A 25759-nucleotide genomic window follows, 5' to 3' on the forward strand; every position below is an offset into this window, starting at 1 on the left:
TGATAAGCATGCACTTTGCACTGAACTGACTTGACATGCCCAAGCACACTCTCAAAAACCACAAACCAAACCAAATCAATCACAAACTGACTAATGTACAGTCAGTTTAGCCTGGCCTCATAATGTGCTTCTTGCATGGAATTAATTTATGTTGACTAAACAGAATCCATATTGGCAAAACAAGTTGGGCACCCTATGCAGTTCTTAGCTAGATCTGAAACACTTCAAATGCACCAACTCTTATAGGACCCATTTGTAACCCAGAGGTGTCTTTCATAAAATATAGGGGTCATTACATTGTGGACAACCCCATCTGACGTTTCCACTTTAAACATTTTGAATTCATGTGGCCCCATACAGATCCTTATACATAAATTGCAATATCTTGAAAGGCCATTGTATTTCAGTAATTTGATTTAAAAATGGAAACTCCCAATTTGCATATTAGTGACACCCACAGTGATATATTTATTTAGGTCAATTGTAACGATTACACCTCACAGCGAAGGAAAACTACATAGTTGACTTCTGAGAAAGTCTTCATATTCATTAGACTATAAAGGACTTTTAAAACAAAACTATAGTGTTGTGGCCATACCCAACCACAGAGTAGACTGCTGATTTGAATTGTTTCCACTGTGGTCTTGTACAGCACGAGTCAAACTCAAGGTTTGCAGGCCAAATATGGTAAACCATAGCTTGATGATAACATTTGTGTGCAGAAATAGATTTTTTTTTTTATCAATCAAAGCAGTTTTGCCAGTGACCTAGCAAATTATATGAATGTGAAAAGATGTTTAATAATGTTTAGCTTGAAGAAATGCAAAGACAAATATTTATTAATATTTAAACAGTTTGTTAATGGTTAGTTTTATCAGTATTGTCTGCCACAAGTGACCCATCAAGGAGAATCATGAGAATCAATCTTGATATAGCTCAAAATGAAAATGAGTTTGACACCACTGTCCTATAGGGTACACCACAAAAAGGTAAATGCAAAAGACGGCTGTTCACAAAGCACTGTATGCATGCTATGAAAAAAGTTGAGCTGAGAAAAAATAGAGCTGGAAAAAGTTGACCAAACAGCAGGGATTAGCACAGGCTTGGGAGGATGGTGAAGCAAAAGCCACACAAGAGCTTGGGGAGATCAACAAGGTTTGGGCCTCAGTTGGACTCGGTGCTTTATGATCCTCCACACACAGACATATCCAGGATATGGCCTACAATCATCATACTCCTTGTGTTAAGTATCTCCTGAACTCTAGACGATATCAGAACTATCTGACTCAGGGAAATGACTAGACTTAGTTTGGTGATCCAAAGTCCTATTTTCAGATTTTCATTAGTTCTTCATTTAATTTAGAAACCAAGGTTCCAGAGTATGGAAACAGAGGATAGAGACAGATAATTGAGATGGCGTGAAGTCCAGTGTGAAGTTTCCACATTCTTTGAGGAGCTCTGCTAGTGTTGCCCAATGTGTTTTATTAAGTCCAAAGAACAGCCATCTTCGAGATAAGTTTAGATTATGTTCTTCTTCCCTCTCCTGACAAGCTTTTATGGAAATGCTGATTTCATTTTCCAGGTGGACTAATTACCTGCCCACACTACATGTGGAATACCTGGATTAATGACCATTGTATCACTGTACAATTAATGGCCAGCAACACTAAGCATCATAGAGAATCTGTGGGATGCTGTCAAGAGGAAGATTAGAGAAACCTCACCCAACGGTATAATAAATATTATTTTTCACTGGACAAATATTTCTGTGTTAAACTTATGTGATGTTTGAATTTTCTGTTTTTTCCCCCATTAGCATTATATTTAATGTATCATTTGAGAAGAGGCTGTGTGTTTAGTTGTGTGTGGTGGAGCAGATGAAGGGTCTGCCCTTGGGCGCTATGCGAAACCGCGTCTCCTAGTATCATTTAGTTGTATCAGCAGTGTCATGCTCATCTATACAGACTATTTAGCAGCAGGTGTCCCTTGTTACAGTCCCTGCCAAACCTCCACGCCTATGAGAGCAAGTACAGTGAACCGTTTTACCTGAGCGACGCATCTCGGGTGCTGATTGGTTCGCTGGGTGTCCGACCCTTAGGTGACGTCAGGAGCACTGCTGCGGGTGAGGCGGGTGAGGCTGCCTCTCAGTCCAGTCTCAGTGAGACCTAGAGAAGCTCTGAGCTGCAGCAGCAGAGACAGACGCGGTGACTGGACCTCACTGACCCGCACATTCACAGGTAAGGAGGACTCACGTTGAACCGTCGGCTCAGTAACTTTATCTGTGACTCTCCGAGAGACCCAGCGAGGCGTGGCTTGTCGTGTTTGTTCTGACACCTTTCTTTTTTTTTTTAACCTCACGCAAAATTTATCAGCCTGTCTGTTTTTATTATCCGGCTCCCTTACGTACATATGCATACTTCATTAATAAAAGTCTGTTAATAAGCGCTTAACAATTAACTCGTTTTATAAGAACCTGCAGTGAAGTCATTCTGTTTTGCGCTCTCATTCACATTATAAAAGAGAACCTCTATGTTACGAGCAAATACTGACGTGAAATTCGGCCAGCATTGAGGTGAGAGCTTTCTTCTCCCCCTTCACACGAGTCACTACTACAAAAGTGAGTACTACCGGAATTAATGTGGCTTAAGATGGATTTAAACTCTTTGGTGTGACTAACAAATACTTCAAGGTCTTGAGGACCCCCTGGTGGTGAAATGAATCCACAAAATACACAATCAGAGCTGCATTTAAGTTGTCATGATGTGAAATTCTCCTCTTATTTAGCTTCAGTTCTTTCCCCCGTCTGTTTGATGTCTTCCTCTCACATGTGAAGCGTGCTGATCAATTAATAGGCCCACATTAAGAGATTTGTTGTGCGTCATTAACACAGGCTGACCAATCGACCCCCATCATCAGCCAGTGGGTGCACAGGGCTGATTGATATGCAGCCCTGCTGAGGCACTGTGCCAAGCCCTTGAAATCTGTTTTGTGAATCAAACAACAAGTGATGATGGCAGAGACTTGAGTTAATGAACTGTGAATCACACAGACCGCTTTTTCTGTGTTTGTGCTAAAACATGTTGCACTTGGCACATCGGGGAAAGCGCTCGCCCACTACTGTAGAGGCCTTGAGGTTCTGACTTCAGCAGTTTGACCTGATGAATCATTTTTAGTGTTATTGTTGTGTGAAATATGTGAATGGAGCTCCCTGTCTTGTTGACTCCGTCTGTGTCAGGCTTTTTGCGTGTTTTGTCCTGCTCATATCTGTGCTTGTCTACCATTTCCTCAGAAATATGAGATATTCGTGGTGATACGAAGTGAAATCTGATGCAGAAATCAAGGCGCTGATGCAGGAAAGGTATACCTTTTGGTTGTCAGACTGATCATATCGGTCAAGCTGAATTCTGCTAGTAAAATAATTCTCTTTGTGCCTTATTCACTCTATTTATATAAACAATGCTGTGAAAAGCACCCCCTCACTCACAAATATCTTATGTTTTTGCTTTTTTCAAACTTCACACTAATTTTATGTCAGATAAAGATAACCTGAGTAAATCCAAAAGTAGTATTTGATAATATTTTATTTAGCAAGAGAATAATGCTACCTGAGTCAACCTGACTATGCAATTATAATTGACCTATAAACCAATAATTCTTGGGTATGTATCCGTTGGACTGAAGTCCAGACTTTGACTAAGCCACACAAACCCCCCTCTATTTTTTGCTTTGTTTGGAACTATTGAGAGGTGCAATTGCTGTTTCGCATTATTGTCCTGCTTCATAACCCCAGTGAGCTTGAGCTTAAGGTCACAAACTGATGGCTGGACATTTTCTATAAGTATTTTCTGTTAGGGAGCGTGTGGTTGATGCATGACTCCGTCAACCACAGTGATTCATCCAGGGCCTGAAGCAACAAAGCAGTCCAGAACACCACAGTACTAGAGAGTTACAACAATGTTCAGGTGCCAGTATAGTGCATTTTGTGAAATGTTGTTTTAGGTTTTCACCAGATATAATGAAATGCACACCTTCTACAAACTTCCACCCTTGTCTCATCAGTTCACTAAATATTTTACCAAAAGTTTTGAATAATTATAAGGCAAATGAGAAACAAGCCTTTGTGCTCTTTTTGGTCAGTGCTTCCTTGGAGCTCTCCCCTCCTGCCCCCCAAGTCTCTTTCTGATTATTCAATCACAAACATCAACCTCAGCTGAAGAATGTCAGGCCTGGGATGCTTTAGATGTCTTTCTTAGTCACTCTCCTACATTGTGGATGTGTCGCAGATGTGCACCTGGGGTAATTTTCATAAACCAGCCATTGTTGGGAAGGTTCACTATTATTCCACTGTCCCAAAACCTTAACGAGAGTTTTGTAACCCTTTACAGAGCTATTGACCAACAAATTTGTTTTTCAATTTCTTTAGAATTCCCTTTGGCCTACTTTATGTTGTCAAATACTTTCTATGGTCTGCCAAAATTAAGTCAGGATGTTTCTTGTGTAACTAAACACAGAATTCAAAAGATGTGTACACTCAATTCATAATTGAACAGGGGGTGCGATTAATTTTTCCACATAAGATAGATTTGGATAGACATTTCCCTTTAATAAATGAGTCATTATTTATATTTTAAAGTAATTCAGGTTTATTTCTGTCTGATAATAAAATTTGTTTGATAATCTAAAACATTTAAGTGTCATGGAAAGGCAAAAACCATTAGAAATCTGTCAAATGGCAAAAATCTTCCACTGCAATGTATGTAAAAAAAGTATTGACAAACTAATTAAAGTAATAGGCCATTCATTGATCACAAAGGCTTTTAACTGTGGCCTAATTACTAGAGTTTCCTGGAAAACCCTTTACTGACTGACAGATTTTTTTTCATTTTTGCAGAGTTTTTTCTAATGCAACAAATTAAAGTAACAAGCTTTGATACTAAAAAGTGGTGGATAGTGGTGGTAGTAGTTCAACATAAAAGTGTATATGTACGAATATTCTTGATCTATCAAGGCATACATTGCTGACCATCATCTGATTTCTGAATAAACAAAGTACAGCAAAGGGAATGCGATTTTTTTTAATGCATTTAAAGGCTGGAAGAATCGATGTTTTCAGATTATGAAGAGGAAAAGAAAAATTCTGAATTAAAAAATTTGACTTTTTCATTATCAGTCAGAATCAGTCTGTAAAATATGGCAATTTACATCACTGGCAAACTTACTGGTGTGTCACTATTCAAAAGAACACCACATTAATGTTGGCTTATTACAAATCAACAGACAAGCATAGCACACCTCAATCTACAAATAAAATCAATATTTATTTTAAACAATGTCATAGAAGACAAGCTTTTTTCTGGTTTAATGGTGGATTGCAAAGCAGCGTTTTTGTTCAATTACCACCACCAACTGGAATAAGGTGCTAATTAGGATTCCAACTACAACTTCTCACAGGTTCTTTATGCCACTGAAAGCACCATCACCCTGTGGTCCTCTCCTGATTGATGCATACGCAAAGGATGCATCTCCTGTGATGCATCCATATTTAACAGAGCAACTGATAAATGTTACCTGTGTTTAAATGACGAATTATAGAAAGTAATCAATGTCATGGACCTAAAAATAATCATAACTTTAACACTACCATGAGGCATGGTAGTGTTAAAGTTATGATTATTTTTAGGATTAGGCCATAGTTCAACAAATGCAATCAGAAAAGTGCTGTGAACAACTGTTGGTTTCCTATTTGGGGGGAATCCTTAGCCCAGCACGGCTTTAGCCATGTGCAGGATATCTTTAATTTTACGTTTGCCATTATCACCACCTGATGGCATATTATAGATGCTGCAGAAAATTTGGGTGAAATTTGTTTTGTTTTGCATAAGTATTAATTTAAGAAAATATCTTCAGTCATTAGGCTGTGACTTCAAATTTCTTTTGTTCCTCTTCTTGCTGTGAAAGATTTATTTGGGAAGGATTTTAAAATGGAAACTGCAGGCACTGATAAGAGGAGCCTTTATTGCCTGAAGAGATTTTCTTCCCTTAAACATGTGGGAACTGAATGTGATTCCTTTATGCATTTCTTCAGAATTATCTGCAGACTTTGCAAGTTTTCATCCAACCATAGACCTGCTAATTTCTTTTTTTTTAAAAACAAAAATATGAAATTAATTGGCTATCGGCTGCCTTGTTTTCATTCTCAGGTACTTTCAGGATAAATGTCCACAATTGCGTCATAATAGCTAAGAAAAAAACAATTGTTTACTCACCCCTCTTATATTCAGCACTTAATTATCATGTAAGTGCTGATTTCCAGTCAGGTACTTACTCAGAACAGATATGGTCATTTGGGAGGGCTCATCTAAATGTTTGACAGGTGCCAAATAAAAAGTACTCAGAGTGAGAAAACATTTGTTCCACACATTTAAACATGTAGAAGATCACTCCATGTAAATGAGTGAACTCTTAAATTAAATACTGTTTGTTTAAATGGTTGGGGATGAAACACTTTAGTGTGGAGCCCTGGCAAAACAAAGAGTGAAATCTAACCATTTTTAAAAAGTATTTTCCTGCTATAGTCTATTTGACTCTGCAGGAATCTTGTCCCTTGACATGTGTTTTTGACATGCAAAGTTTGGCAGCAGAACTCCCTACGGTTTGGACCCTGCCAGAGATGATCTTTGCAGATATGACATAATAAAACTGCAGTTGAGTCAAAAGAGAAATGCTTTTTTAAAAACGTGATTATTATTACTGCATCTGAACTCTAGAGAGAAGTAAAGCAGTTTTGGGGAAATGAGTGGATTTGTCCAGACATGTGCAGAAATGCAAATTTTAAATATGTGTCTTTATTGGTTGTGTTAGACTGTTTTTATGTTTGATTCTTGTGTGTGTGTACGTACGTGTGTGTGTGTGTGGGGGGGGGGGGTGCACTTGCTTAAAAGGTTTGTTGTGTATCTAAAAGAATTGCAGTAACCTTTACACTAATAAATGTTACTCCATGTCAGTTTGTCAAAATCAATCGTCACGTGTACATGTGTGTGTTTCTTCTGTCCACTGCATATCACAGGAATGGGAAACCAGTGAGTACAGTGACTCTCTCTGTGGGGAAAAAAAGGATGAATGCTGCATGTGACTTTCTGCTCAAGGAATGTGGTTATGATGTTGTGCATCTCCTAGCATCAGGCTTCTTCAGTCCTTTTGCTCCCTGGGGTTTGAACACCCTGTTTTCACCCACTGGTCCAAAACACATCATCAGTGGAACCCGAGGAGCCTCTTTTGGTCCTCCTACATGCTCATACAATACCTGCATGTGTTTTTCCGCCACTATCCCCCAATATTTAAGCTTTGCCCCTTTTTTTGCTCCTATCAATGTGAAACTTCAACTTTATTCTGCCGTTTATAGCATTTGTCTGTTTGACAAACAGACCCACTTGCTCATCTCTGACTATGTCCTGAAAACTCCAGTGGCTTGAAACCGTTTAGAGTGCCTTGCAAAAGTATTCATACCTCTTGAACCGTTTCATAAGTCACACTTAAAACACACCAAAAAATCCAACAAAACGTGATAAATGTGGCATTTGTATTCAGACCCTCTTGGTTGCAATGGATTTCAGTACAAAGTTGCCTCATTAGTAACTTAAGTTCACCTTTTTGCCGCTTCATTTCAGTGATTGTGCCCAATGTTTTTCATAGAAAATCTACCTATGAAGAGATTTTTTTGCCAACCTTTATTAAAGAGCTTAAACCATTTTTAAGCTTTTTAAACCAGCTTAAGCCATTTTTTTGAACCTACCAACACACCACAGAGGTCAGGGAGTAACGAGTGGAAAGGTTTAAAACAGGATTAGTTTGTTAAATATATCTTAGTCTTGGCATGTCTCAGAGAACAACTCAGCCTGTCCTCTGAACATGGAAGGAGCATAGCATGATGAGAAACTTGCCAGGATTTAGTTGTTCAATGACATTGACATGCTTGGGCAGGAACTGCATTAAACAAAGTAGTTTCCTAGAAACTCAACTCTGGAAGAGCTGCAGAGACCTCAGGCTTTCTTGAGGGGACAGCCATGACTTGTGCTCTCTGAAAAATCTGGCTTTTTTGGAACAGTGGCAAGAAGAAAGGGAACTATTACATTTAAGTGCACTAACGGTATGCCACTAGCCACATAGGCTACATAGCAAATATGTTGAAAAAGTTGATTTGGCCAGATGAGACCACATGCATGCCACACTTTAAATAAAAATACAAAATAAAACAAAATGTAAAAATTAAGTATCTACATTTCTTGTGCTACAGAATTATACACTACTTTGTGCTTGTCTGTCACATAAAAATCTGGCTAAGTACACTGACATTTATTTGTTGTAACATACCAAATGGGCAGAAGTTCAAGAGAAGTGAATACTTTTAGATTGCACTGAATGTTGTCTTGTGGGGACAATAACCTGCAGCCGCTTAAGCCAAAAGAATGAATGGAGTTGTAGATGCATACTGGCATTCGCTGGGCATAGCGACCTGCAGAACCTGAATGCAGATCAAAACCTAAAACGTTGATGCATTCAGATTTTAAAGTAACTTTCAGTATCACGTTTTCTCAGTGCATGAATTATCATCAATATCTTCACATGAGCAAGGTGAGATGCTACAAACAAGGTGGATGTAAGAGATGCTTTCATTGTTTCTCTGGCTTCAGTTTGTGCAGTTCTTTCTTTATTTTATTGACTTCTTCCTTGCTAGAATGGGTTGGATGTTTTTCTGAAATGTTGCTGATCAGATGGAGAAGATAAAGTGAGAAATGTGAAATGATTATTTTTTTAAATCGATACGCATTCTTTCCATTGGTTAATACAAGTGTCTTCCCTGCAGTGCATCAAAGTGATGTCTCAGATTTAGATTTGATCAAATCTGTAAAAACATCTGGGTTTCTTGACAATGGCATGAAAATCCAAGCACATTCCTCCCGGTAGTTTTAGAAATCAATTAATATTGTTATCCCGTAATAATTGTGTTCATAAGGGCAATTATAGGACCTTGCTTAGTTTTTTTTATGTAACGGAGCTGGAAAGAATTTTCTAAGGAATTCCAAATGATGTTATCCTCATTCCATACTGCATTCCAAGCATCTCTTTCTCATTCACCCAAAGCTCCAACAGCAGGCAACTCTAGATAATGGTTTCTTAGAAATGGAGTAAACTCAATAACAAAAGGTTATTCTTACACATTTGCCATTCTCATTCTGGATTAGGATAAACCATACATTATTATTCACGTCTTAGAACTTTCTTATCATTTTGTTCCTCCTCCACAAAGTTATATTCTTGGTTCTTTCTTGACAATACTCAGATATTTCTAAATAAAGAAATAAAATGCGTGTTAGACTTTCCCCAGATCAGTCTTCAGAGAAAACACGTACATAAAAATCATGCACTGTAATGGATCTTCATCCCACAACAACCAACTGGTGTCAAGTTGAATGTGCACTCAGGCATAGAATTACACCCCACTCTTTATTTTTTGTTAACTGTAGAGCTGGTGTTAAATGCAGGAAACAGATGTTGCAAAAGAAAATTTACTAGCAAAGCTTTTACAGACATTTAACTAGACTTCCTCTTTGTTGCTTCCCTCAAGTTCATCACTTTTCATGCCAATTTGTCAAGTCTAACTCGGTGACATTTCCCTTTTGTCCTGCCTTTGTAAATAGATTGCAGATTAATGTGAAATGACTAAGGTGTACAGCTTAAACCAGACCTCTGTCCCCAACACTAATGTGTCAAAGCAATAGTAATTTTCAGTACCCCATCAGATTGTTTTTGAAGCATATAAATTTATAAATGCTGCACTACTTGCACTTTAAAAAGTATTAAGCTAAACTGCCTTCATACGGTTTCAAACAATGCATTACATCATCTCATATACACAGAGTGTGAAGTTGCCAGGCAGGCAGCAGGAACAGAGGAGGAGTGAGGCGTGCTGAGATGCGCGGGGGCTATTTTAGTAACTCGAGGTCTTTCGTTATAGACACTTTCCGGGCTTGTATGACGAAAACTGTGACAGCAAGTTCCCTTGCAGCACCCTGAAAGACTGGCAAGGACATCAGATTGTGAATTTCTTTGGAAGGAGGAACTGATAAGAGACTGTGACATTGACGGGGTGTTGGTCATTGGCCCACTATCTGAGTATTATACACACGATGTATAGCTTAGCAGATATTACGTTATGGGTCTAGCAAAACCAGTGATACCATAGAGCATTTTTTCACTTTTGTTTTGTATATTTACAGTCACAATCTTTAATACATTTAATTGGCATTTATGTAATAGACCAAGAAAAAGTTGTGAATACTGGTACAAGTAATTTACAAACTTTGCAAGTCAGCAATTTTCAAAATAAAATATTAATAGTGTATTGAGCTGTATTGGTGTATTCTTTGATACACCAAAATGAAATCTAGCTAACTGCCTTCATAAGACTTTTAATTTGTAAACAGAATTAATTGCCTGTGTTTTATTTAACCTTAGTATAAGCATAGATGTTCTGTTAATGCCACAGAGGTTATAAAACAATAACCTAATCTTTGAGCAATTCACATCACACTCTTTAGGCTGTCAATACAAAATGGAAAGAGTATGACACAACTGGTAACCTGTAGGCCATCCACTTAAATTGCAAGGCCAGCTGAAAATGTAGCAAATGTTGGAATTTTGGTCACCAATCATACTGAGTCTATCAGACTATGAGGTATGAAAACACGCTAAAAGTGGCAGGGTCTCTCTTCAGTCTGTCTGAGTTTGAGCTGTTTAGCAAAGAGGAATCCTGCCTCCAAATGTACAAAGCTGGTAAGACTTGCAGCTGTAATTGTAACCAAAGGTGGTTGTATAAAGTATAGAGCAGGGATAAACACGAATGTGTGCCACAGTTACAAAATATTTCTTTCTGGTAAAGAAAATTTTTTATCATGTTTAATTTTTCTTCCACATTACAGTCATGAGCTACTTTGTGTTGAACTGTGACATAAAATCTTACAAAATGTGAAAAAGTGGTGTGAATACTTTTGCAAGGACACTGTTTATGATCGTGGTTTAAATCCTGAGATTTAAATATATAAGAGGACCTCATTCTCTTGTTAGTGTTTTTACAGTACAAGCTCTAGAACTGCTTAACCACAATGCAACACTTCAATTTGCACAGTGAAACTTAAGCACCAATAATGAAGTCAAACAACTATTAAACTTTAAAGTAGGAGACAATGTGTGTGGCTGTCTATCTCTACAATAAATTACTGTACTGTTTATCATAAAGTTTGGCTACAATTGTACATTCTACAGTCATAATTTTTTCCTCAAATGCTTAAAAGGCAGAATAAATATTTAGATTTCTGCCAGACTCTTTCCTATCCTTTACAACATAACTTAATAATACTGGAACACAACCACTATGAATAGTTTCTCCAGTTTGTCAATTTAAGTTTCGATTAGGCAAAAATAATCCCTTTACTTTGTTTTGTAGACTTAATAAGCAAGAAAGAAGCAATGTTTACAGTATATTTCATTCACTTAAAACTTTGTTAGTTTGTGACAGATCTGTTTTTTTTAATTTATCTTCTTTCAGGCATAACTAGTTATATTTGTCTTTTTGTGAAACACTCAGTGGGATTTCCATAACAGCATAATAATCCTATTAAAAGTTGTCCCTCAAACATCATTCACTCTAAAGGATATGTCAGTTTTAGTCAGCATTTTTTGATTAATACCACCTTTAGAGTTTGCATATGTGTAGAAAAATAACATTATGTGAGAGAATCATTTAAAAAAAATTTTTCAATCATAAATGAAGCAACCAAAGCAAACAGGTAACATATTTTGCTTCCACTGACATCCTATGACTTTTCAAACAGAATCACTGTATTTTATATGTGATGAGGATTTTATTTTATCCTATTTTCTTCCTTACTAGTATTGTTTCTGACTGCCACCACAAGAAGATGCCGCTGGGTGAGGACGGACACGCCTGGAAAAAGAAGACCTCTGATGTCAAGGAGAAGTATGATTTCAAAGACATTCTGGGAACGTAAGTGTTTTTGCCATCAGCAAATAAACTTTTTTTTTTTTTTTGCATATTCAACATGTTTAAAATGTATTTTACCTTCAGTAAAATAGTGTTTAAATTCTTCAAGGCAAATATGCAGCTTCCTGACCATTTTATGTTTATGCAATGCAGGCTACTGTTGTCTTTAATATCTCAATGCTGCTTGTGTGAATGTCAGCTCATAAACTGTTTGGTGTTTATTTGGGTTTAAGAACCTGTAACCCTCTCAACCTGAGGTGGAACATAAACATACTAGTCATCGCTGAATCTGTAGTTCCAGATCAATGCCAACTCCAGTTTCACAAACAATGCAAATAATAAAAAAAGATTTTAAAAATTATTTTACCTTACTTTGTTTGGCAAGTAAACTATTATTACTTCCTTTGAATGCAGCGTTTTCAGTAATTATGACTTCAACATTGACTTCAGTATGCACTGGCTGGGTTGTAATATTAAGGTTCACCACATTTTGAAAAGGTATGACTTCAACACTGTTAACATTTTGTCATAATGTTTGTATGTTTTACTGGTTGTGTCCAGTATTGCGTTATGCCGTGTTTTACTTCCCACACTTGTCGCTTCACACTGCTGGTCAGCTGGCTGAAAGAGGGCTACTGCGTGTTTGGTTCACTTACAAGAAAGACAAATTCAGTTTTTCACTTTCAGCTGGTGGACAATTTCCACCTTCCTTCTGAATTGTTTTGTGCGGTTCAAGAATGTCAGCAAATGTTTTTAGGGCTAAAGTTAGATGTCATCCATAGTATTTGCCTTTTGTAATCCACGTTTCTTTTTAAAATTCATTTCATATTAATTATAAAAAGAACCACAAAGATCCATCTACTTTTACTTGAAAGTAGACTTAGTATTTTCACAGGTGTTTATTCTATTTGTAGGTACTTAGTGTTATTGTTAGGGATGACAGTGGCTCAGAATGTAGGAGTTCATCCTGTAAACGATATATTGCTGTTTCAATCCTCCTCCTGCTGGTGGTCAGGTGGTGCTGATTGTATGGCAGCCTCAGTCTACCTCAGGGCAACTATGGCTACAATGTAGCTCACCACCGTCAGTGTGTGGATGTGTGCTTGAATGACTGAATGTCCTTTGGACTAGATAAGGTGCTATACAAGTACAGCCCCCCCCCCCTAAAATAACAATAAAGACATGTTCTAGACAACATTATAACTGTAATTATAAAGAAATTGCATGAATTTAGCAGAAGTATGAATCAGTGTTGATTCCTCTGTTAACAAATAAATAATCTGCTTTACCAAGTTTTTGTAAAAAGTTATTTTTGTAAATAGCATGAAACCAGGAAACTTTGCCATTTTTAGTCATGGTTTTCGTACTGAGAAACTCATACAGGCGGATACTTTGTTGAACAACTCTAAACTGAGCGGTGCCGAGTTATTTTTACATCTGTGTCTGTTGGTTATTTCACCAACAGACACACAATTGCTCGAAAATGGCCGGAGACTGTGTTTCTGCAGATCATGTGTTATTAGTCAAGTTTTGGTCCTTCTTTTTTGTAAACATTTCTGCCCAGTTTTAAGCAGCATTTAATGAACAGAAGTCATCATAAGAATACAAAGTCTCTCAAATTGTTTTGTTTTACACACATGAACTCATTTAAAATCAAATTTTTCAATGCATTCATTCCAACTTGATAAAATCATAGATTGCACATTCATCAAATTACATTAAATTTTAGGATATCTCTAGATTGTGTCACTTTGCACTTTTACAGACAGAGTGACCTTTTTGGAGCACAAAGTTTTTCTGGGTAATTTAGAAGAATTACCCAGAAATTCTGTTAGTAGTCAGTAAATATCTTATGTAATACCGTAATGAAATGTTTGTAATTAAATAGCCTTCTAACTCTGTGTACCTTGGTGGGGCTTCAGATGTTGAATTTTGTTGACAATGTGTCATGTGAAACCTTTTACTCATTCCTGCAGTCTCCTTGAAGCGACCACAAAACATTATAACACAGCAAACAGAACTCTGAAAGCAAACTTTTGACATTAATGTTATATATTTAGAGGTTTTGTCATAAATACATTTCATTTATACATTGTTGTTGGGTTTATTTAAATCTACACCTTAAAATAAAGCAGTTGAATATGTACAAATTTTATTTTTGTCAACCTACAGTAAAATATCAAGCAATCTTTTAAGGAATTTACATTTGTTTAAGTCTTGCCCCTTTGCTTCTTAGATTCTAGCTTCAGTGTTTGTCACGAAGGCTCTGGACACTTTGTAGCTCTTGAATTAAACACTAAAGAAAAAAACCTTTCTGCCATGTTGCACATTGTCATATTAGACCAAAAAGGCCACACTGCACAGAACATCCTTGGCTAAGTAGGATGTACTATCAATTAGGGCTGTTTTAAAGGAATATTCAAGTAATCGAGTACTCTTATATTATTGTTATGATTATTCTAGTAATCGGAAAGCTCTCTTTCTCTCTCTGGAGGCTGTCATACTCCAAGCATCGCAGCAGGCAATTTAGGAATGGTTATTGGTTCTCCAAAAATTTATACAAACCTGGAAAATTGGACGTTATGCTGCTAGCACTTAGTAACAACTCATAGGTGGAAGTCAGAGCTCTGCCCAACACAAATAATGACCAGCTGAAACATAGTGAGCTAAATAATAAAACATAATTTAACAAAGCTTCGAGGCAGATAAACTTTCCTCGAGGACTTTTAATAATAGAGGTACTCAAATCATTCGAGGAATCGTTACAGCCCTACTATCAATACATAGGTTCATGACTTTTACCATGAAAGGTAAAAGTAATTTGTTCAAATTATGTTCAAAAACATTTTCCTTTAGAACATTTAACTCTGTATCATAATTATAAATAGTAAAGTAAAACGTTTCATAGATTTAAGTTCAAATTAAGCAATTGCTTGAAGATGTTGTAGCTTTAAAGTCTGTATCTAAGAATGTTTTGCTCATTTAGCCATGTGTTGAGGTTGAATGCTTTGTGAGAATGCAGTGTTCTTAATTTCAGCTAACACACATCATCTAATGATTAGGAATGTATCAACCATATGCCATATATTGAATTGGTTTTGTTATTTATTAGGTCAACGTGGCAAGTCTTCATACTTGCCTTCTGATGCTAGTTTAAGAGGATTCTCTATTTACAAAAGCTTGCAGCCTAACCAGACTGTGGCTACATACAGTAGAGCTCTGTTCATATCAATGCAGCATATTCCAATGTCCACTGAACAGACTGATGTAATTCTGATCGCATTTTAGTTTTCAAGGCACAGTAAGCCCAAAAACTTGAGGTTAAAAGGAACTGCTAATTCTGTTTGCTCTGTTAACCTCTGTTTATATTGTAATATTAACAGTAGATGTTTCCCTAAGGTGTCACACATTTTCAACACACCCACATCCCTGTTTGTCCAGGATTAAGTCATGTGAGAAGCAGGTTCCTCCAAGTTAAAACAGAAGCATGTTTAGTGTTATGAAATTTTTCTGACCTACATTAATCTGGTTGTACATGTGAAGAGGAAGGGAAATTGTGGCAAATTGTGTAATAAGCTTCTTAAGTTGTTTGCTACACGGCCACTGTGGTTTGCCTTTACCTTTAAGTCTGCTTAATGTTGTCAGGTTTTATTGAGGTGATTACTTGATTCTTGAAGTCTGACACTTATCAGGTGTGGGTGTAAAATTAAACTCAGTTGTTCTAATTCATGATTTAGAAAAGTGAAAATTATTTTTTTTAACTTTGGTCAGGTTGCTTTTACTGTAGGAGTGAAATCTTAATTTTAAAATATTTTTTTTGTTCTTATTAGATTTTCTCTGTCTGATATTGAAACTTGTTGGTTCATCTTGTTAGTGTGACAAAACTGAAGAAATTTGTAAAAAGAGAATTGCTTTTTCCTAGCACTGTACTTATCATTTCCCAAAATTTTACTCAACTATAAATTAAAATCTCAAGCCCAAGAAGAGTGTTTATTTCGCTGACCACATCTAAGATTTATTTTAAAGATGTTAGGATGAAAAACTTCATTTGAGACATGTGGCCTGTTGCAAAACTCAAATGAAATATCTTTTTTTTCCCCCACTTTTTGTAAATGGATTTAAGTGCTACAAGGTAACAGTCTTTCATGTGGAAGTCACTCTTGCAGAGAAAAAACTCCATGTTATCTATTTTCAGTATCAGTAAGTCTGAGGAAGCTCAAACGGCATAAGAAGCTCTTTAAAAGGGGACTGTATTTTCTAAAGACCTGGATCAGCTTTTTAGTCAGGCTGTTAGCTAGACTTTGGTGTGTGGTGATCATTTAGCTCCTTCTGCATTTTTGTACTTTTACTGTCTTGGTTGTTTTTTTCCCCCCACCTCTTTAAGTATTAAAAATGGGTGTCTGTCACAGGATCTTGGAGACATTTCAGGGATTTGGCGAAGGGGCGAATTGACATTGAGTCGACCTTATCAGATACCACGACTCCTGAAAGCAGTATTGTAAAATTGTTCGGTTTCTGAGCTTTCATTCTCTGGCAAGCATGTGACATGCTGGATTTGGAAATGTCAGGAGCTTTCTGCTCTACAAAAAATACAGATCAAAAATGGACCATAAATATCAGATCTTTGCATTTCTGCTCATGATGATTTATAAATAGGAATACACAACACCATAATAGCAGTAGCTAAAATTTAGATTGTTGAAGAAAAAATGAATGCAACCTGGCTGCTGTTGTTTATACCTGTATGATTAGGTCTCTTCCATCTGTGTCCCATAAACCCATTCTTGCAACAACTCTACAACTAAATGAACAATCCTATCTGAGCCCAGCTAGTGTGCTCATACATGAAAAGCCTTCCCATCCTTTCAACACTGTCGCTGTCATTGTTCCAGTTCCCCACCTGCCCCTGGATCGGGGCTGAGCCTTCTGTGGAGAAATCACCCGCTTGCTGCCATCGCTCAGCTGTGTGCACCACATTCATTTGCCATTGCTGGATTGTTGTCTTGGTAACAACGGGAGATACTTTCCATAATGGACTCAAACAGTCTCTATGGAAACAAAGTTTTTGATTTGCTATTAATAATCCAACACCGGGTACATATGTGTGCATTGTGCATGAGATCAACCCGCTTACATGAGAGAGCAACTAACAAGCGTTCAAACATTTGTTTAATTTGATGAAGCATCTCTCACATTTCGACCATAAAGGGGTCGTTAGTGATGACTCAAAATCGTTACACTTTTAGGATAAAAGTCCATTATTTTACCTGCCATGTTTGAATAAAATTTAATTAAATGCAGAATAAAGTGCTGTGTTCCTAACAGCACATTATGTATGCTTTGTGGATCTAATCACAAATACTCATCTGTGATTTAAAGAGGCCAAGTACAAAATAATGGCGTAAATCTCTTACAATATCAGATATCTAAAGTAAAGGCAAAAAGAAAAACACTAATTTTGTCACAACTGCTTAAAACAATCTACATGTGACATAATAAATGCAAAAAATGATATATGCTGTGTATGAATCTCTGTGGCATGTGTTTATTTGTACCGATAATCCCCAGCTAAAAAGCACGTCCTGTAATCAAAACAGATGGGGATTAGCAAAACACTGGGCAACAGCACTTTAACTGCAATCAACTCAGATCCTCATCTGCCTCCCTTCTTTATTTTAATTTCTGTTACTATTTTAATCACCCCCATCCATTATCCCTGTGTCTGTCTGTCTTTTGTTTCCTGCGCAGCATAAAGCAGCGTCCCTGCTGCCAGAAATCCAGACCTATTCTAGGTAGCCTTTGTTGTCACCTTCTCTGTGTCCCAGATTCACACGGCGTTTGCTGTAGAATAGGAATCCCGACGTATCCCGCAGCCCTTTGAGTTCTGTCTAAAATTAGGATGTTCGCTACGCAGGGATGAGGACACAGAACCGTGCCCTTGACCAAACTCATCAGAGTTGGTCAGTAAAAATTATTGTTGGTTGCAATATTGATGCTAATTGAAGAATAAGAAAAAAATTTGACTTTGCCATTGCATCTTGTGCATATGCTGAATAAACCTTTGTAATGCTTCAATGATGGGACCTTTCAAAAGTGTTCATACTCACTGAATTACACGCATTAAGTGACTTTATATGATAGATTAAGACAACGTGGTGCATAACTGAAATGGCAGATGTCATGTCTACTAGTTTTTCATCACCTTTCCACCAGTTTTTCACATCTAGAGACGGAAATGTTTACTTACTAAGATGTGTAAAATTGTTTTCACGCACACATAGAGCGTCTGTGAACATCAATCTCCAAGTCCTGAACCAAATTTTATTTAGAGCTGCATGCTGACTGGACCATTCTAATCCATAAACATGCTTTTATTTAAACCATTCTGTTGTTAGCTTCATGGTTTGATAAATAACCATAATTAACAATAATCATTGTTAAATTCCCACTCATTTTTCTCTTTAATTTATGTCTATCACATGTGGAATTATGTGTATTGCATATGATACACATGTGGAATTGTATATGTTTCTACATTGAAATATTCAGAATCCACATGTATTTATGTGCTTTTTCATGTGACTCGCATCATTCATAAATTTGTTTGCAGCACACAAATTGTGTGAACCCAAGTGAAATTCACGGTCTTTTTCTGTAAGGAAAGTCTTTTGCAGCCTCTATCCGGGTTTCTTCCTGGATTGCCTAGTTTTTCAACACTGACCCACTTCCCCGTCTCTTCCGAAGAAAAACATCCCAACAACATGATGCTGCCACTGCTATCTTTCACGGTGGGGATGATGTGTTCAAGTTGTTTTGTAGTGTCAGTTTTCCAATTCGCATAGTGCTTTGCACATGTTGGTCAAAAAGCTCAGTTTTGACCAGGTTTAGCTTAGATTTTTTAAACAAATAGCACTTCTGTCAACTCCTCCTTCATCTCAAAGCTTTGTTTATTGTTTTTTTTTTAACCTAATTCTATTTCTCCACAATTTCATTCCTGACCTGTCTGCTGTATTCACTGGTCTTCATGAAGCTGTTTTTTCCAGTAAGGTTCTCTACCAAACCTCTGAGGCCTTCACAGAGCAGCTGCATTTACTTTAACTATTTAATTACTCACAGGTGGGCTATACTGCTAAATAGGCCACTTCAAAAAGGCAATTTGCTGCATTCAATTGAGGGGCATCAGAGTAAAGGATAATCAATACAAATGTACAAGACACGTTTAAAACTTTTAGCAACAATGTTAAAAACCATGTGACCTTTTCTTTCTACTTTATTATTAACTGTTAATTTGTGTTGGTCTGGGACCTAAAATCCAAGTAAAATGAATTATTTTGCGATACAAAAATGAAAAAATGAAGGATGTCTCTACATCTGCCAGCTTAATGTGAATATCTTTGATCTGGTTTGTTTTTATTTTAAATTCTGACATCATGTAATTCTTTACACAGTTATTAATATTGCATCGTCTGCAGTAACCTTAAGCCTAATAGAAATATTCTTAGCACAAGCAGTCCTACTCTGTTACAATGTTTGACTTCCATTTATCCTGCTGCTTTGTTGCAGTTTCTTCTCATCAGATGTTGATCTCTTTATCTCAGAGCCTGGAAATAGCTTCATTTCAAAAGCGTTCCCACACTCGGCTGCAGGCTGTGAGATTTCTCTTCTGACGACAAACTGCGCTAATGAACCATGTTGACTTTTCTGACATTTAAATAGCAGCACATGTTCTCATGCTGCGACCAGGGAAGGGAAAAATCTGTGGCATTTTCTACCCAGAATATATGGCAAAACACACAGGAGATAGAGGAGCAAAGAAGGGGAAGCCATGAGAGGAAGAGGAGGGTGAAAGTAGGCGAGGAGTAATCATCTAAAATCGTTAGAGCTGATGGGAGCGGCCTGCCTGACTCTGTCAAACGGTGACCCACTGGCCCCTGCCCTTCGCTGCTTTTATTGATTTGGAACGAGGAGTGCTTGTGTTTCTGTGACTCATTACACAAAATATGCCATGGCTGAAATTGTTGTCCTGTTTCTTTTTATGCGTTTGTGTATTCTCTCTGGCTAAATGTTTGCATCAGATGTCTGTTTCTGTTCCCTCTGTGCTTTCCTGTCGTTGACCTTTGCCTCCGCTGCCCCCATCTCCTTTCCTCCCTCTATGAATGAACAAAGAGAACCCATTATTTTGCATTCTTTTCTTTTTCCATGACAAGAAGGACAGCAGATCACAAATGCTTGTTTGACAGAGTGATCTTCACTCTGCCGAGTGTATTCTTTTATCATCTTTTAAATCAGATATAGTGGCTAATGGGACAGAAATCTAAAATGTTTATAATTTATGATGAGCATAAACTGTTGTATAAGTGTAGTAAATACACTCCTAGAAAGAAGGAACCTTTGTTTTATGAGATACAACCTTTGTTGTGAGCTGGTGACAAGGCGATTGTTAAAATAGTAACAATTTAATCCAATTGTTCAATCATACTGGCACCTTTTGGCTGTATTGTATGTGCTTTAATTTGCCACCTTTTCTCAGGAGGGCAGAACTTCATTAACTTCCTGCTAAGCTTGTTTCTGTATGAAAGTGTTTGTGTGGGAAGTTACTTCAGATACATTTATGGATGTTATGGACTATTGACTCTGCAGATAACTAAGATAATAAAAATGAATTTATCTAAATCCATTTCAGAATCAGTGTTTGTGGTTCTAATATAAGAAATTCCGAGAGGTTTGAAGACGTTTGCTTTGTGCTGATCCTTTTGTTACTGTGAAATCCCTCTCATTGATTAAAAATAAATCCACAGGGTTTTAGGTTCACTTTTCATACTTTCAAGTTATGTATGTGTTAGTAACTGTGAATAGTTTTGAGTAAAGATTATCAAATAATTTAAAAATGTATTTATATTTGTGTCCAGGAACGTCCATAAAACGAAGGAATTTAATTTCCAGAAATTCTTCACTTTCTGGTGAACAGATCTTTCCTTCAGTCATTTCTTCCTTCCTTGAACATGAAGAATTGTGGGATTTTTATACAAAAACTTGGTTGTGACACTGTCTCCTATGGCACATAAATAACTTTCTTTGCAGTTCTCTGTATTTCCAGGGAGTCTGAAACCAAAACTACTTTTCATTAAATTACACTCCGTTCAGAAATTACTTGGAGTTGTTGACACTGTGAAGATACGTGTATATGCAAACAGACTTTATTTTATGAGGGTTTCTATTCTTATCACTTCTTATTTATTCAGTGTTTGTATTTTGAGTTGGCATCAAACGAATTTAAATATCTGAGAGTCGTTCAGACAAAGGAGAAACAGCCACCTCTATGGAGCAGATGAGTCTCCCAGTGTGAGAGCTGCCCTGCTTCATCTATTTTTCATCTGTCTCTCCCTCTCAGTCTCTCTGGGCTTCCTTTTTTTTTCTTTCTCCATTCTAACTCTCCCTCTTACCCCATCGTTTACTGTCATGTTCGCCCAATTATATCACAGTGATGGCTCCCCTCACGGTTTCAGTTGTTTTCCCTTTGGTTCCTCCCATTTTTCTCTGCAAGAACTGCCCCGTAGTTGCCACAATCATTTTCAGTTTGAACTAAAAAAGAAATACAGTCATTCTAGTTGTTTAAGTTTTCTTGTTTTCCAGATTTTTTTTAGACTAGATCAATGATGACAGCTAGACGTTTTTGTCAGTTGGAAGCACAGGACACTTTGTTACTGTGCCTCGCCTTGTAATTCTTTCTCGGCCTCTGATTCGAGCATAACCGTACGAATGAGGCTTATGGCACTCCATTTTTGTTCCTGTTACTGACTTATTATACTAACTTTATTCTGGCTCCCTGAATAGACACATCTATAAGCGGAGATGTGCATTTTAAAACCAAAGAAGAAGTAAATAGGGAGGAATTGCTTTAAATAAATGTGGATTAATTTATCTACTTTATCCTCTATAATGCTGATCAGCAGAGTTTCAACTTTCAAAAAATAGAAACTTATGCCATTTTGAAACTCCAGCACTGTCCATCTAGTCCTGCTTATTTCAACACCAGCTCTTCAGTCCTACCCTGACCTAATTCAAACAGAAGTCTGCATCTCAGCACAGCGCAGCTCAGCTCAGCATGGCATAGCTTGTAGATCTTAGAATACAAACATACACAGACGCACACATAAATGTGCCCACTGCATGGCCCACTTATGCACCCCCATCTGCTCATGGCAGTAGGCTGCCTCTAACAGTTTTTAGAGCACTCTTTAGTTTGTCATATATGTATCTTCCCACAGTTTTCCACAGTTGGTATAGTCCAGCATTGCCAAAATGACCCCACATTTCAAGCTGTCTAAACGTAAAGCGACAGAGCCCTAATTTCAAAGTGTTAAATTACAAAGACAAATTTCTTAAGTCATATTTGATACATATAACATTTTTATAGCTGAAGGTAACAAAGCTACCTGATTGTGCTATAAAATGATACTATATTCCTGGAAAAACATAATACTGCCCCTTTAACTCTTTAAATGCTTGGGATTTCTTGTGAGCTACCTGCTTACGTCTTGTAGATATAAATGTCAAAATTCAGTCTTCGATGCCCTTTGTCATGCGACTGTTGAAGGTATTTCCAATTTAACACACTTGTAGCAAATATGTAGGTAATTAGTAGGATCCTATTGAGCTTGATTGCATTTTGCAGAGGCAATTCATCCATTTGATTTTGGTGTGTTCGACCAGAGACACGTGTAAAAAGTTGGTGGATTGATTACTATTAGTATTTTTTAATTTATTTTGTTATTTTTGTTAGTCATTGTATTTAAAAATTTTTCTTTTGTGATTGACAATCAGTAATCAATACCGATTGACTAAATGATGACGAGGTCAATTAATGTTTGCATTGATTATAACCTTATTTTAATCCTGAGAAATATACAGAATATTCAAACTAGCTGGTTTGCTCCAGACAAAACAAGCCCATATTTTATTTTAAATTACTTCGGTTATGAAAACACCGGGAGAATTTGATGAACGAGGAATAAAGTTACTGTGAAGTTGTAGAAAACAGTGAAACTACCACCCTGTTCCTTCTTGTAACCAGAAAATTGACTAATGATTCCAACTAATACCACAAACTCAACATTTAAAAGGAAACAGTGTCCACACTCCAAAACAAACTCAAATCTATGTTCAAACAACCTTATAAAAACTTTGTTACAGAACCTGCATTTGTTGTTTTACAAGTCTTATGATGTTATCACAGTATGTAGAGCATTTAGTTTACAGTAGTTTACTTTTACTATTAATATTCAGTTTGGACATAGTCAGAAGTTTTTTCACTCTTTCAATTCTAAGGTTTTATATTTAACATGTTTTAAAAGATAATCTGGTACATATTGGTTTGTTTTATGAGGGAAATACACCTGATTTTAATTACAAAATAATGCTATGGTACACATTATTATTATTTATAAAGGCTAGGCAAAAATAAACAGTTGGCATAAAACTAAGTAGAACCTTCACTGCCTCCACAGAAAGTAAAGAGGAAGAAGCAGCATGATGCTAATCAAATGCAGTCCAGCAGCTGATCATCACCACATGGGAGTTCCTCTAGAAAAACAGAAGTTTTTAATCAGTTTGCAAGTCTGCAGCATACAGATGTGTGACATAGTGTTCTTTGTTCATACCTTACAAGAAGAAGTTCTGTATTCAGTTCAGCCAGGTTTCAGTTCACTGATAAGTTCACACCTATAAGTTCACCCCGTTTTAGCACCGTTGCTGACAGATTCATATACATTCTTTAAATACCCGAGCTACTTGTCCACAGGATGGTCGGACTGAAGACTTCAGAGCTGGAGTTTTTCCATATATTTTTGCTTCAACTTCCTTCTGAAAGCAGCAAATTGAAGCTTAAAGCAAAAATATAAACATTGGCATAAATTATCAGGGTGGGTCCACACACGCACACATTAGAAACTAAGTGGGGGCCTCTTGGGAAACTGGTGAGGTTTATTCCCATCGAAATGTCTAAAGTTTACTCTTAAGCTATCTAGTGTCAATCTTTCATTCATCCCCACACAGAGTGGCTTTAAATTACATCAAAGTGAGTTTGGTTCCTATGATGTTTCACATTTTTAAAAAACAGTAATGTTTTTTTTTTAAAGTTCTCAAAAATGTGAGCTCCGCTAATGAACACTTTTATGTTCTTGCAAAAGACCGGCAGTAACTCTACGGACCTAACTTAGCTTGTCAGACGGTGAAATTTATAAATATTGACTTTTCAATAGTATGATTTTGGGGGAAAGTAAGTAAAAGGGAGTTCATCCTCATTTTGTCAAGTTTATTTATATACAGTAGCATATAGCAACAGGAATGAGTTGATTCAAGTCTTTGACTTTGCAGCAATTCCTCATACAAAGCATGTGAAAAAAGAGCCTTAGAGAATACAAAAATAAAATGTTTTTGAATAAACTGCAAAAATTTACAGCAGTGTCCTTTAGACGGATGAGAACAGAGTGTTTCGCTATAGTACATTGTGGATAAAAATTGGCATATCAGCACAAACACTATACAACAGCTGTGAAGCAAGGTGATAAGAGGCTGATGCAATATTTGCTTTGCAAGAACACTACCTAGACTCCTTGAATTTTGTGACTCATTTGCACTAAAAAATAATTCAGACTCAAATGTATGGCCCTTTTCCCCAACAGCTTGGAGGTCATGAAGTAGAACTAAAGTAAATTTACAGTAAAATGAATGAGAAGTTGAAAAAAACAAGGAGTCTAGTAGTGTGACTTTGCTTAATTTTTCTAGTTTTTTCTGTTATGCACATTAAAATTATATTTTAAATAAATGTTTAAATGCGTATGCCGCCTCCTGCCCTTGACCATACAAGGAAAGTTAAGATAGAAGATGGATGGAGGGATAAATAAAGCACAAATTAACTTTAAAAAGACAAAAATACACTTAGGACACTGGAACATTGTGGCTGTATGAATTCTGTATTAAAAGCACTAAAAGAAGATGAGCTTTTAAAAGCAATGGCTGAGATTTACTTTTAGCTTTCTATCATCCTGATCAGCTGATCTTTGCGCACTGAAGAAACATAAGGCTGAAGGAGGTCACACAGAGAAGCTAGGACAGTCACACAAGTCGGCATAGGTATTTTGAAATCTATTGTCTGATGTAAAATAATTGTATTCCAGCTAGAGTGGCGGCATTTTGAACTAACTTTAGATGTAATTGTAAGGCAGGTATAGTTTACATTGGTAAGATAACGCACGTTCATATATTTTTGGAGTATTTGGATTGTCTGTGGTGTAACTGAGGACAACTGACAGTGTGCAGCAACAGAAAAACAGATGGCGACATTTCTCTCTTTTCATAAGCTTTATAAATTCTGCTGTTTGTAAATATTTCCTGTTGCGAAAAACACAGCAGTTAAGTAAAGAGTAAAGTAGCATCACTCTTTTCTAAGGTGAATTGAAACCAAAGTTGTCAAATTACAAGACATGTTTGTTAACTAGTGGACCAACTACAATTAGTATAAAAGTGTATATAATGTATTTTGTAACATACAATACCCCAATCTAATAATTTTTATCAGATTGGGCTATTTTACATCTTCATGTTTAGAAGGGATACAAAGCAAGATGGTCTTTTTATGTTTCAGGGCCAGTTTCACAGTTGGGTTTCTCTCAGCTCTGATTGGACCAGATGGTCCTT

The 25759-nt window shown here is 36.8% G+C and overlaps 1 protein-coding gene across 2 annotated transcripts in view; it reads left to right on the top strand.

Annotated features, from left to right (window-relative positions):
- The first annotated feature begins 2051 nt into the window (after positions 1-2051).
- camk1b (calcium/calmodulin-dependent protein kinase Ib) overlaps positions 2052-25759 on the top strand; it is a 42676-nt gene continuing 18968 nt past the window's right edge. Inside the window, exons 1-3 of one of the 2 annotated variants that reach the window (XM_032549576.1) lie at positions 2052-2237; positions 7067-7079; positions 11951-12064. In XM_032549576.1, coding sequence (XP_032405467.1) covers positions 7069-7079; positions 11951-12064 — 125 coding nt within the window. In that variant the 5' untranslated portion in view covers positions 2052-2237; positions 7067-7068. The remainder of the gene's footprint in view (positions 2238-7066; positions 7080-11950; positions 12065-25759) is intronic. The other variant, XM_032549577.1, reaches the window with a different exon arrangement.

The sequence above is a fragment of the Xiphophorus hellerii genome, chromosome 20 (assembly GCF_003331165.1).
Source record: "Xiphophorus hellerii strain 12219 chromosome 20, Xiphophorus_hellerii-4.1, whole genome shotgun sequence".
Taxonomy (NCBI): Eukaryota; Metazoa; Chordata; class Actinopteri; order Cyprinodontiformes; family Poeciliidae; genus Xiphophorus; species Xiphophorus hellerii.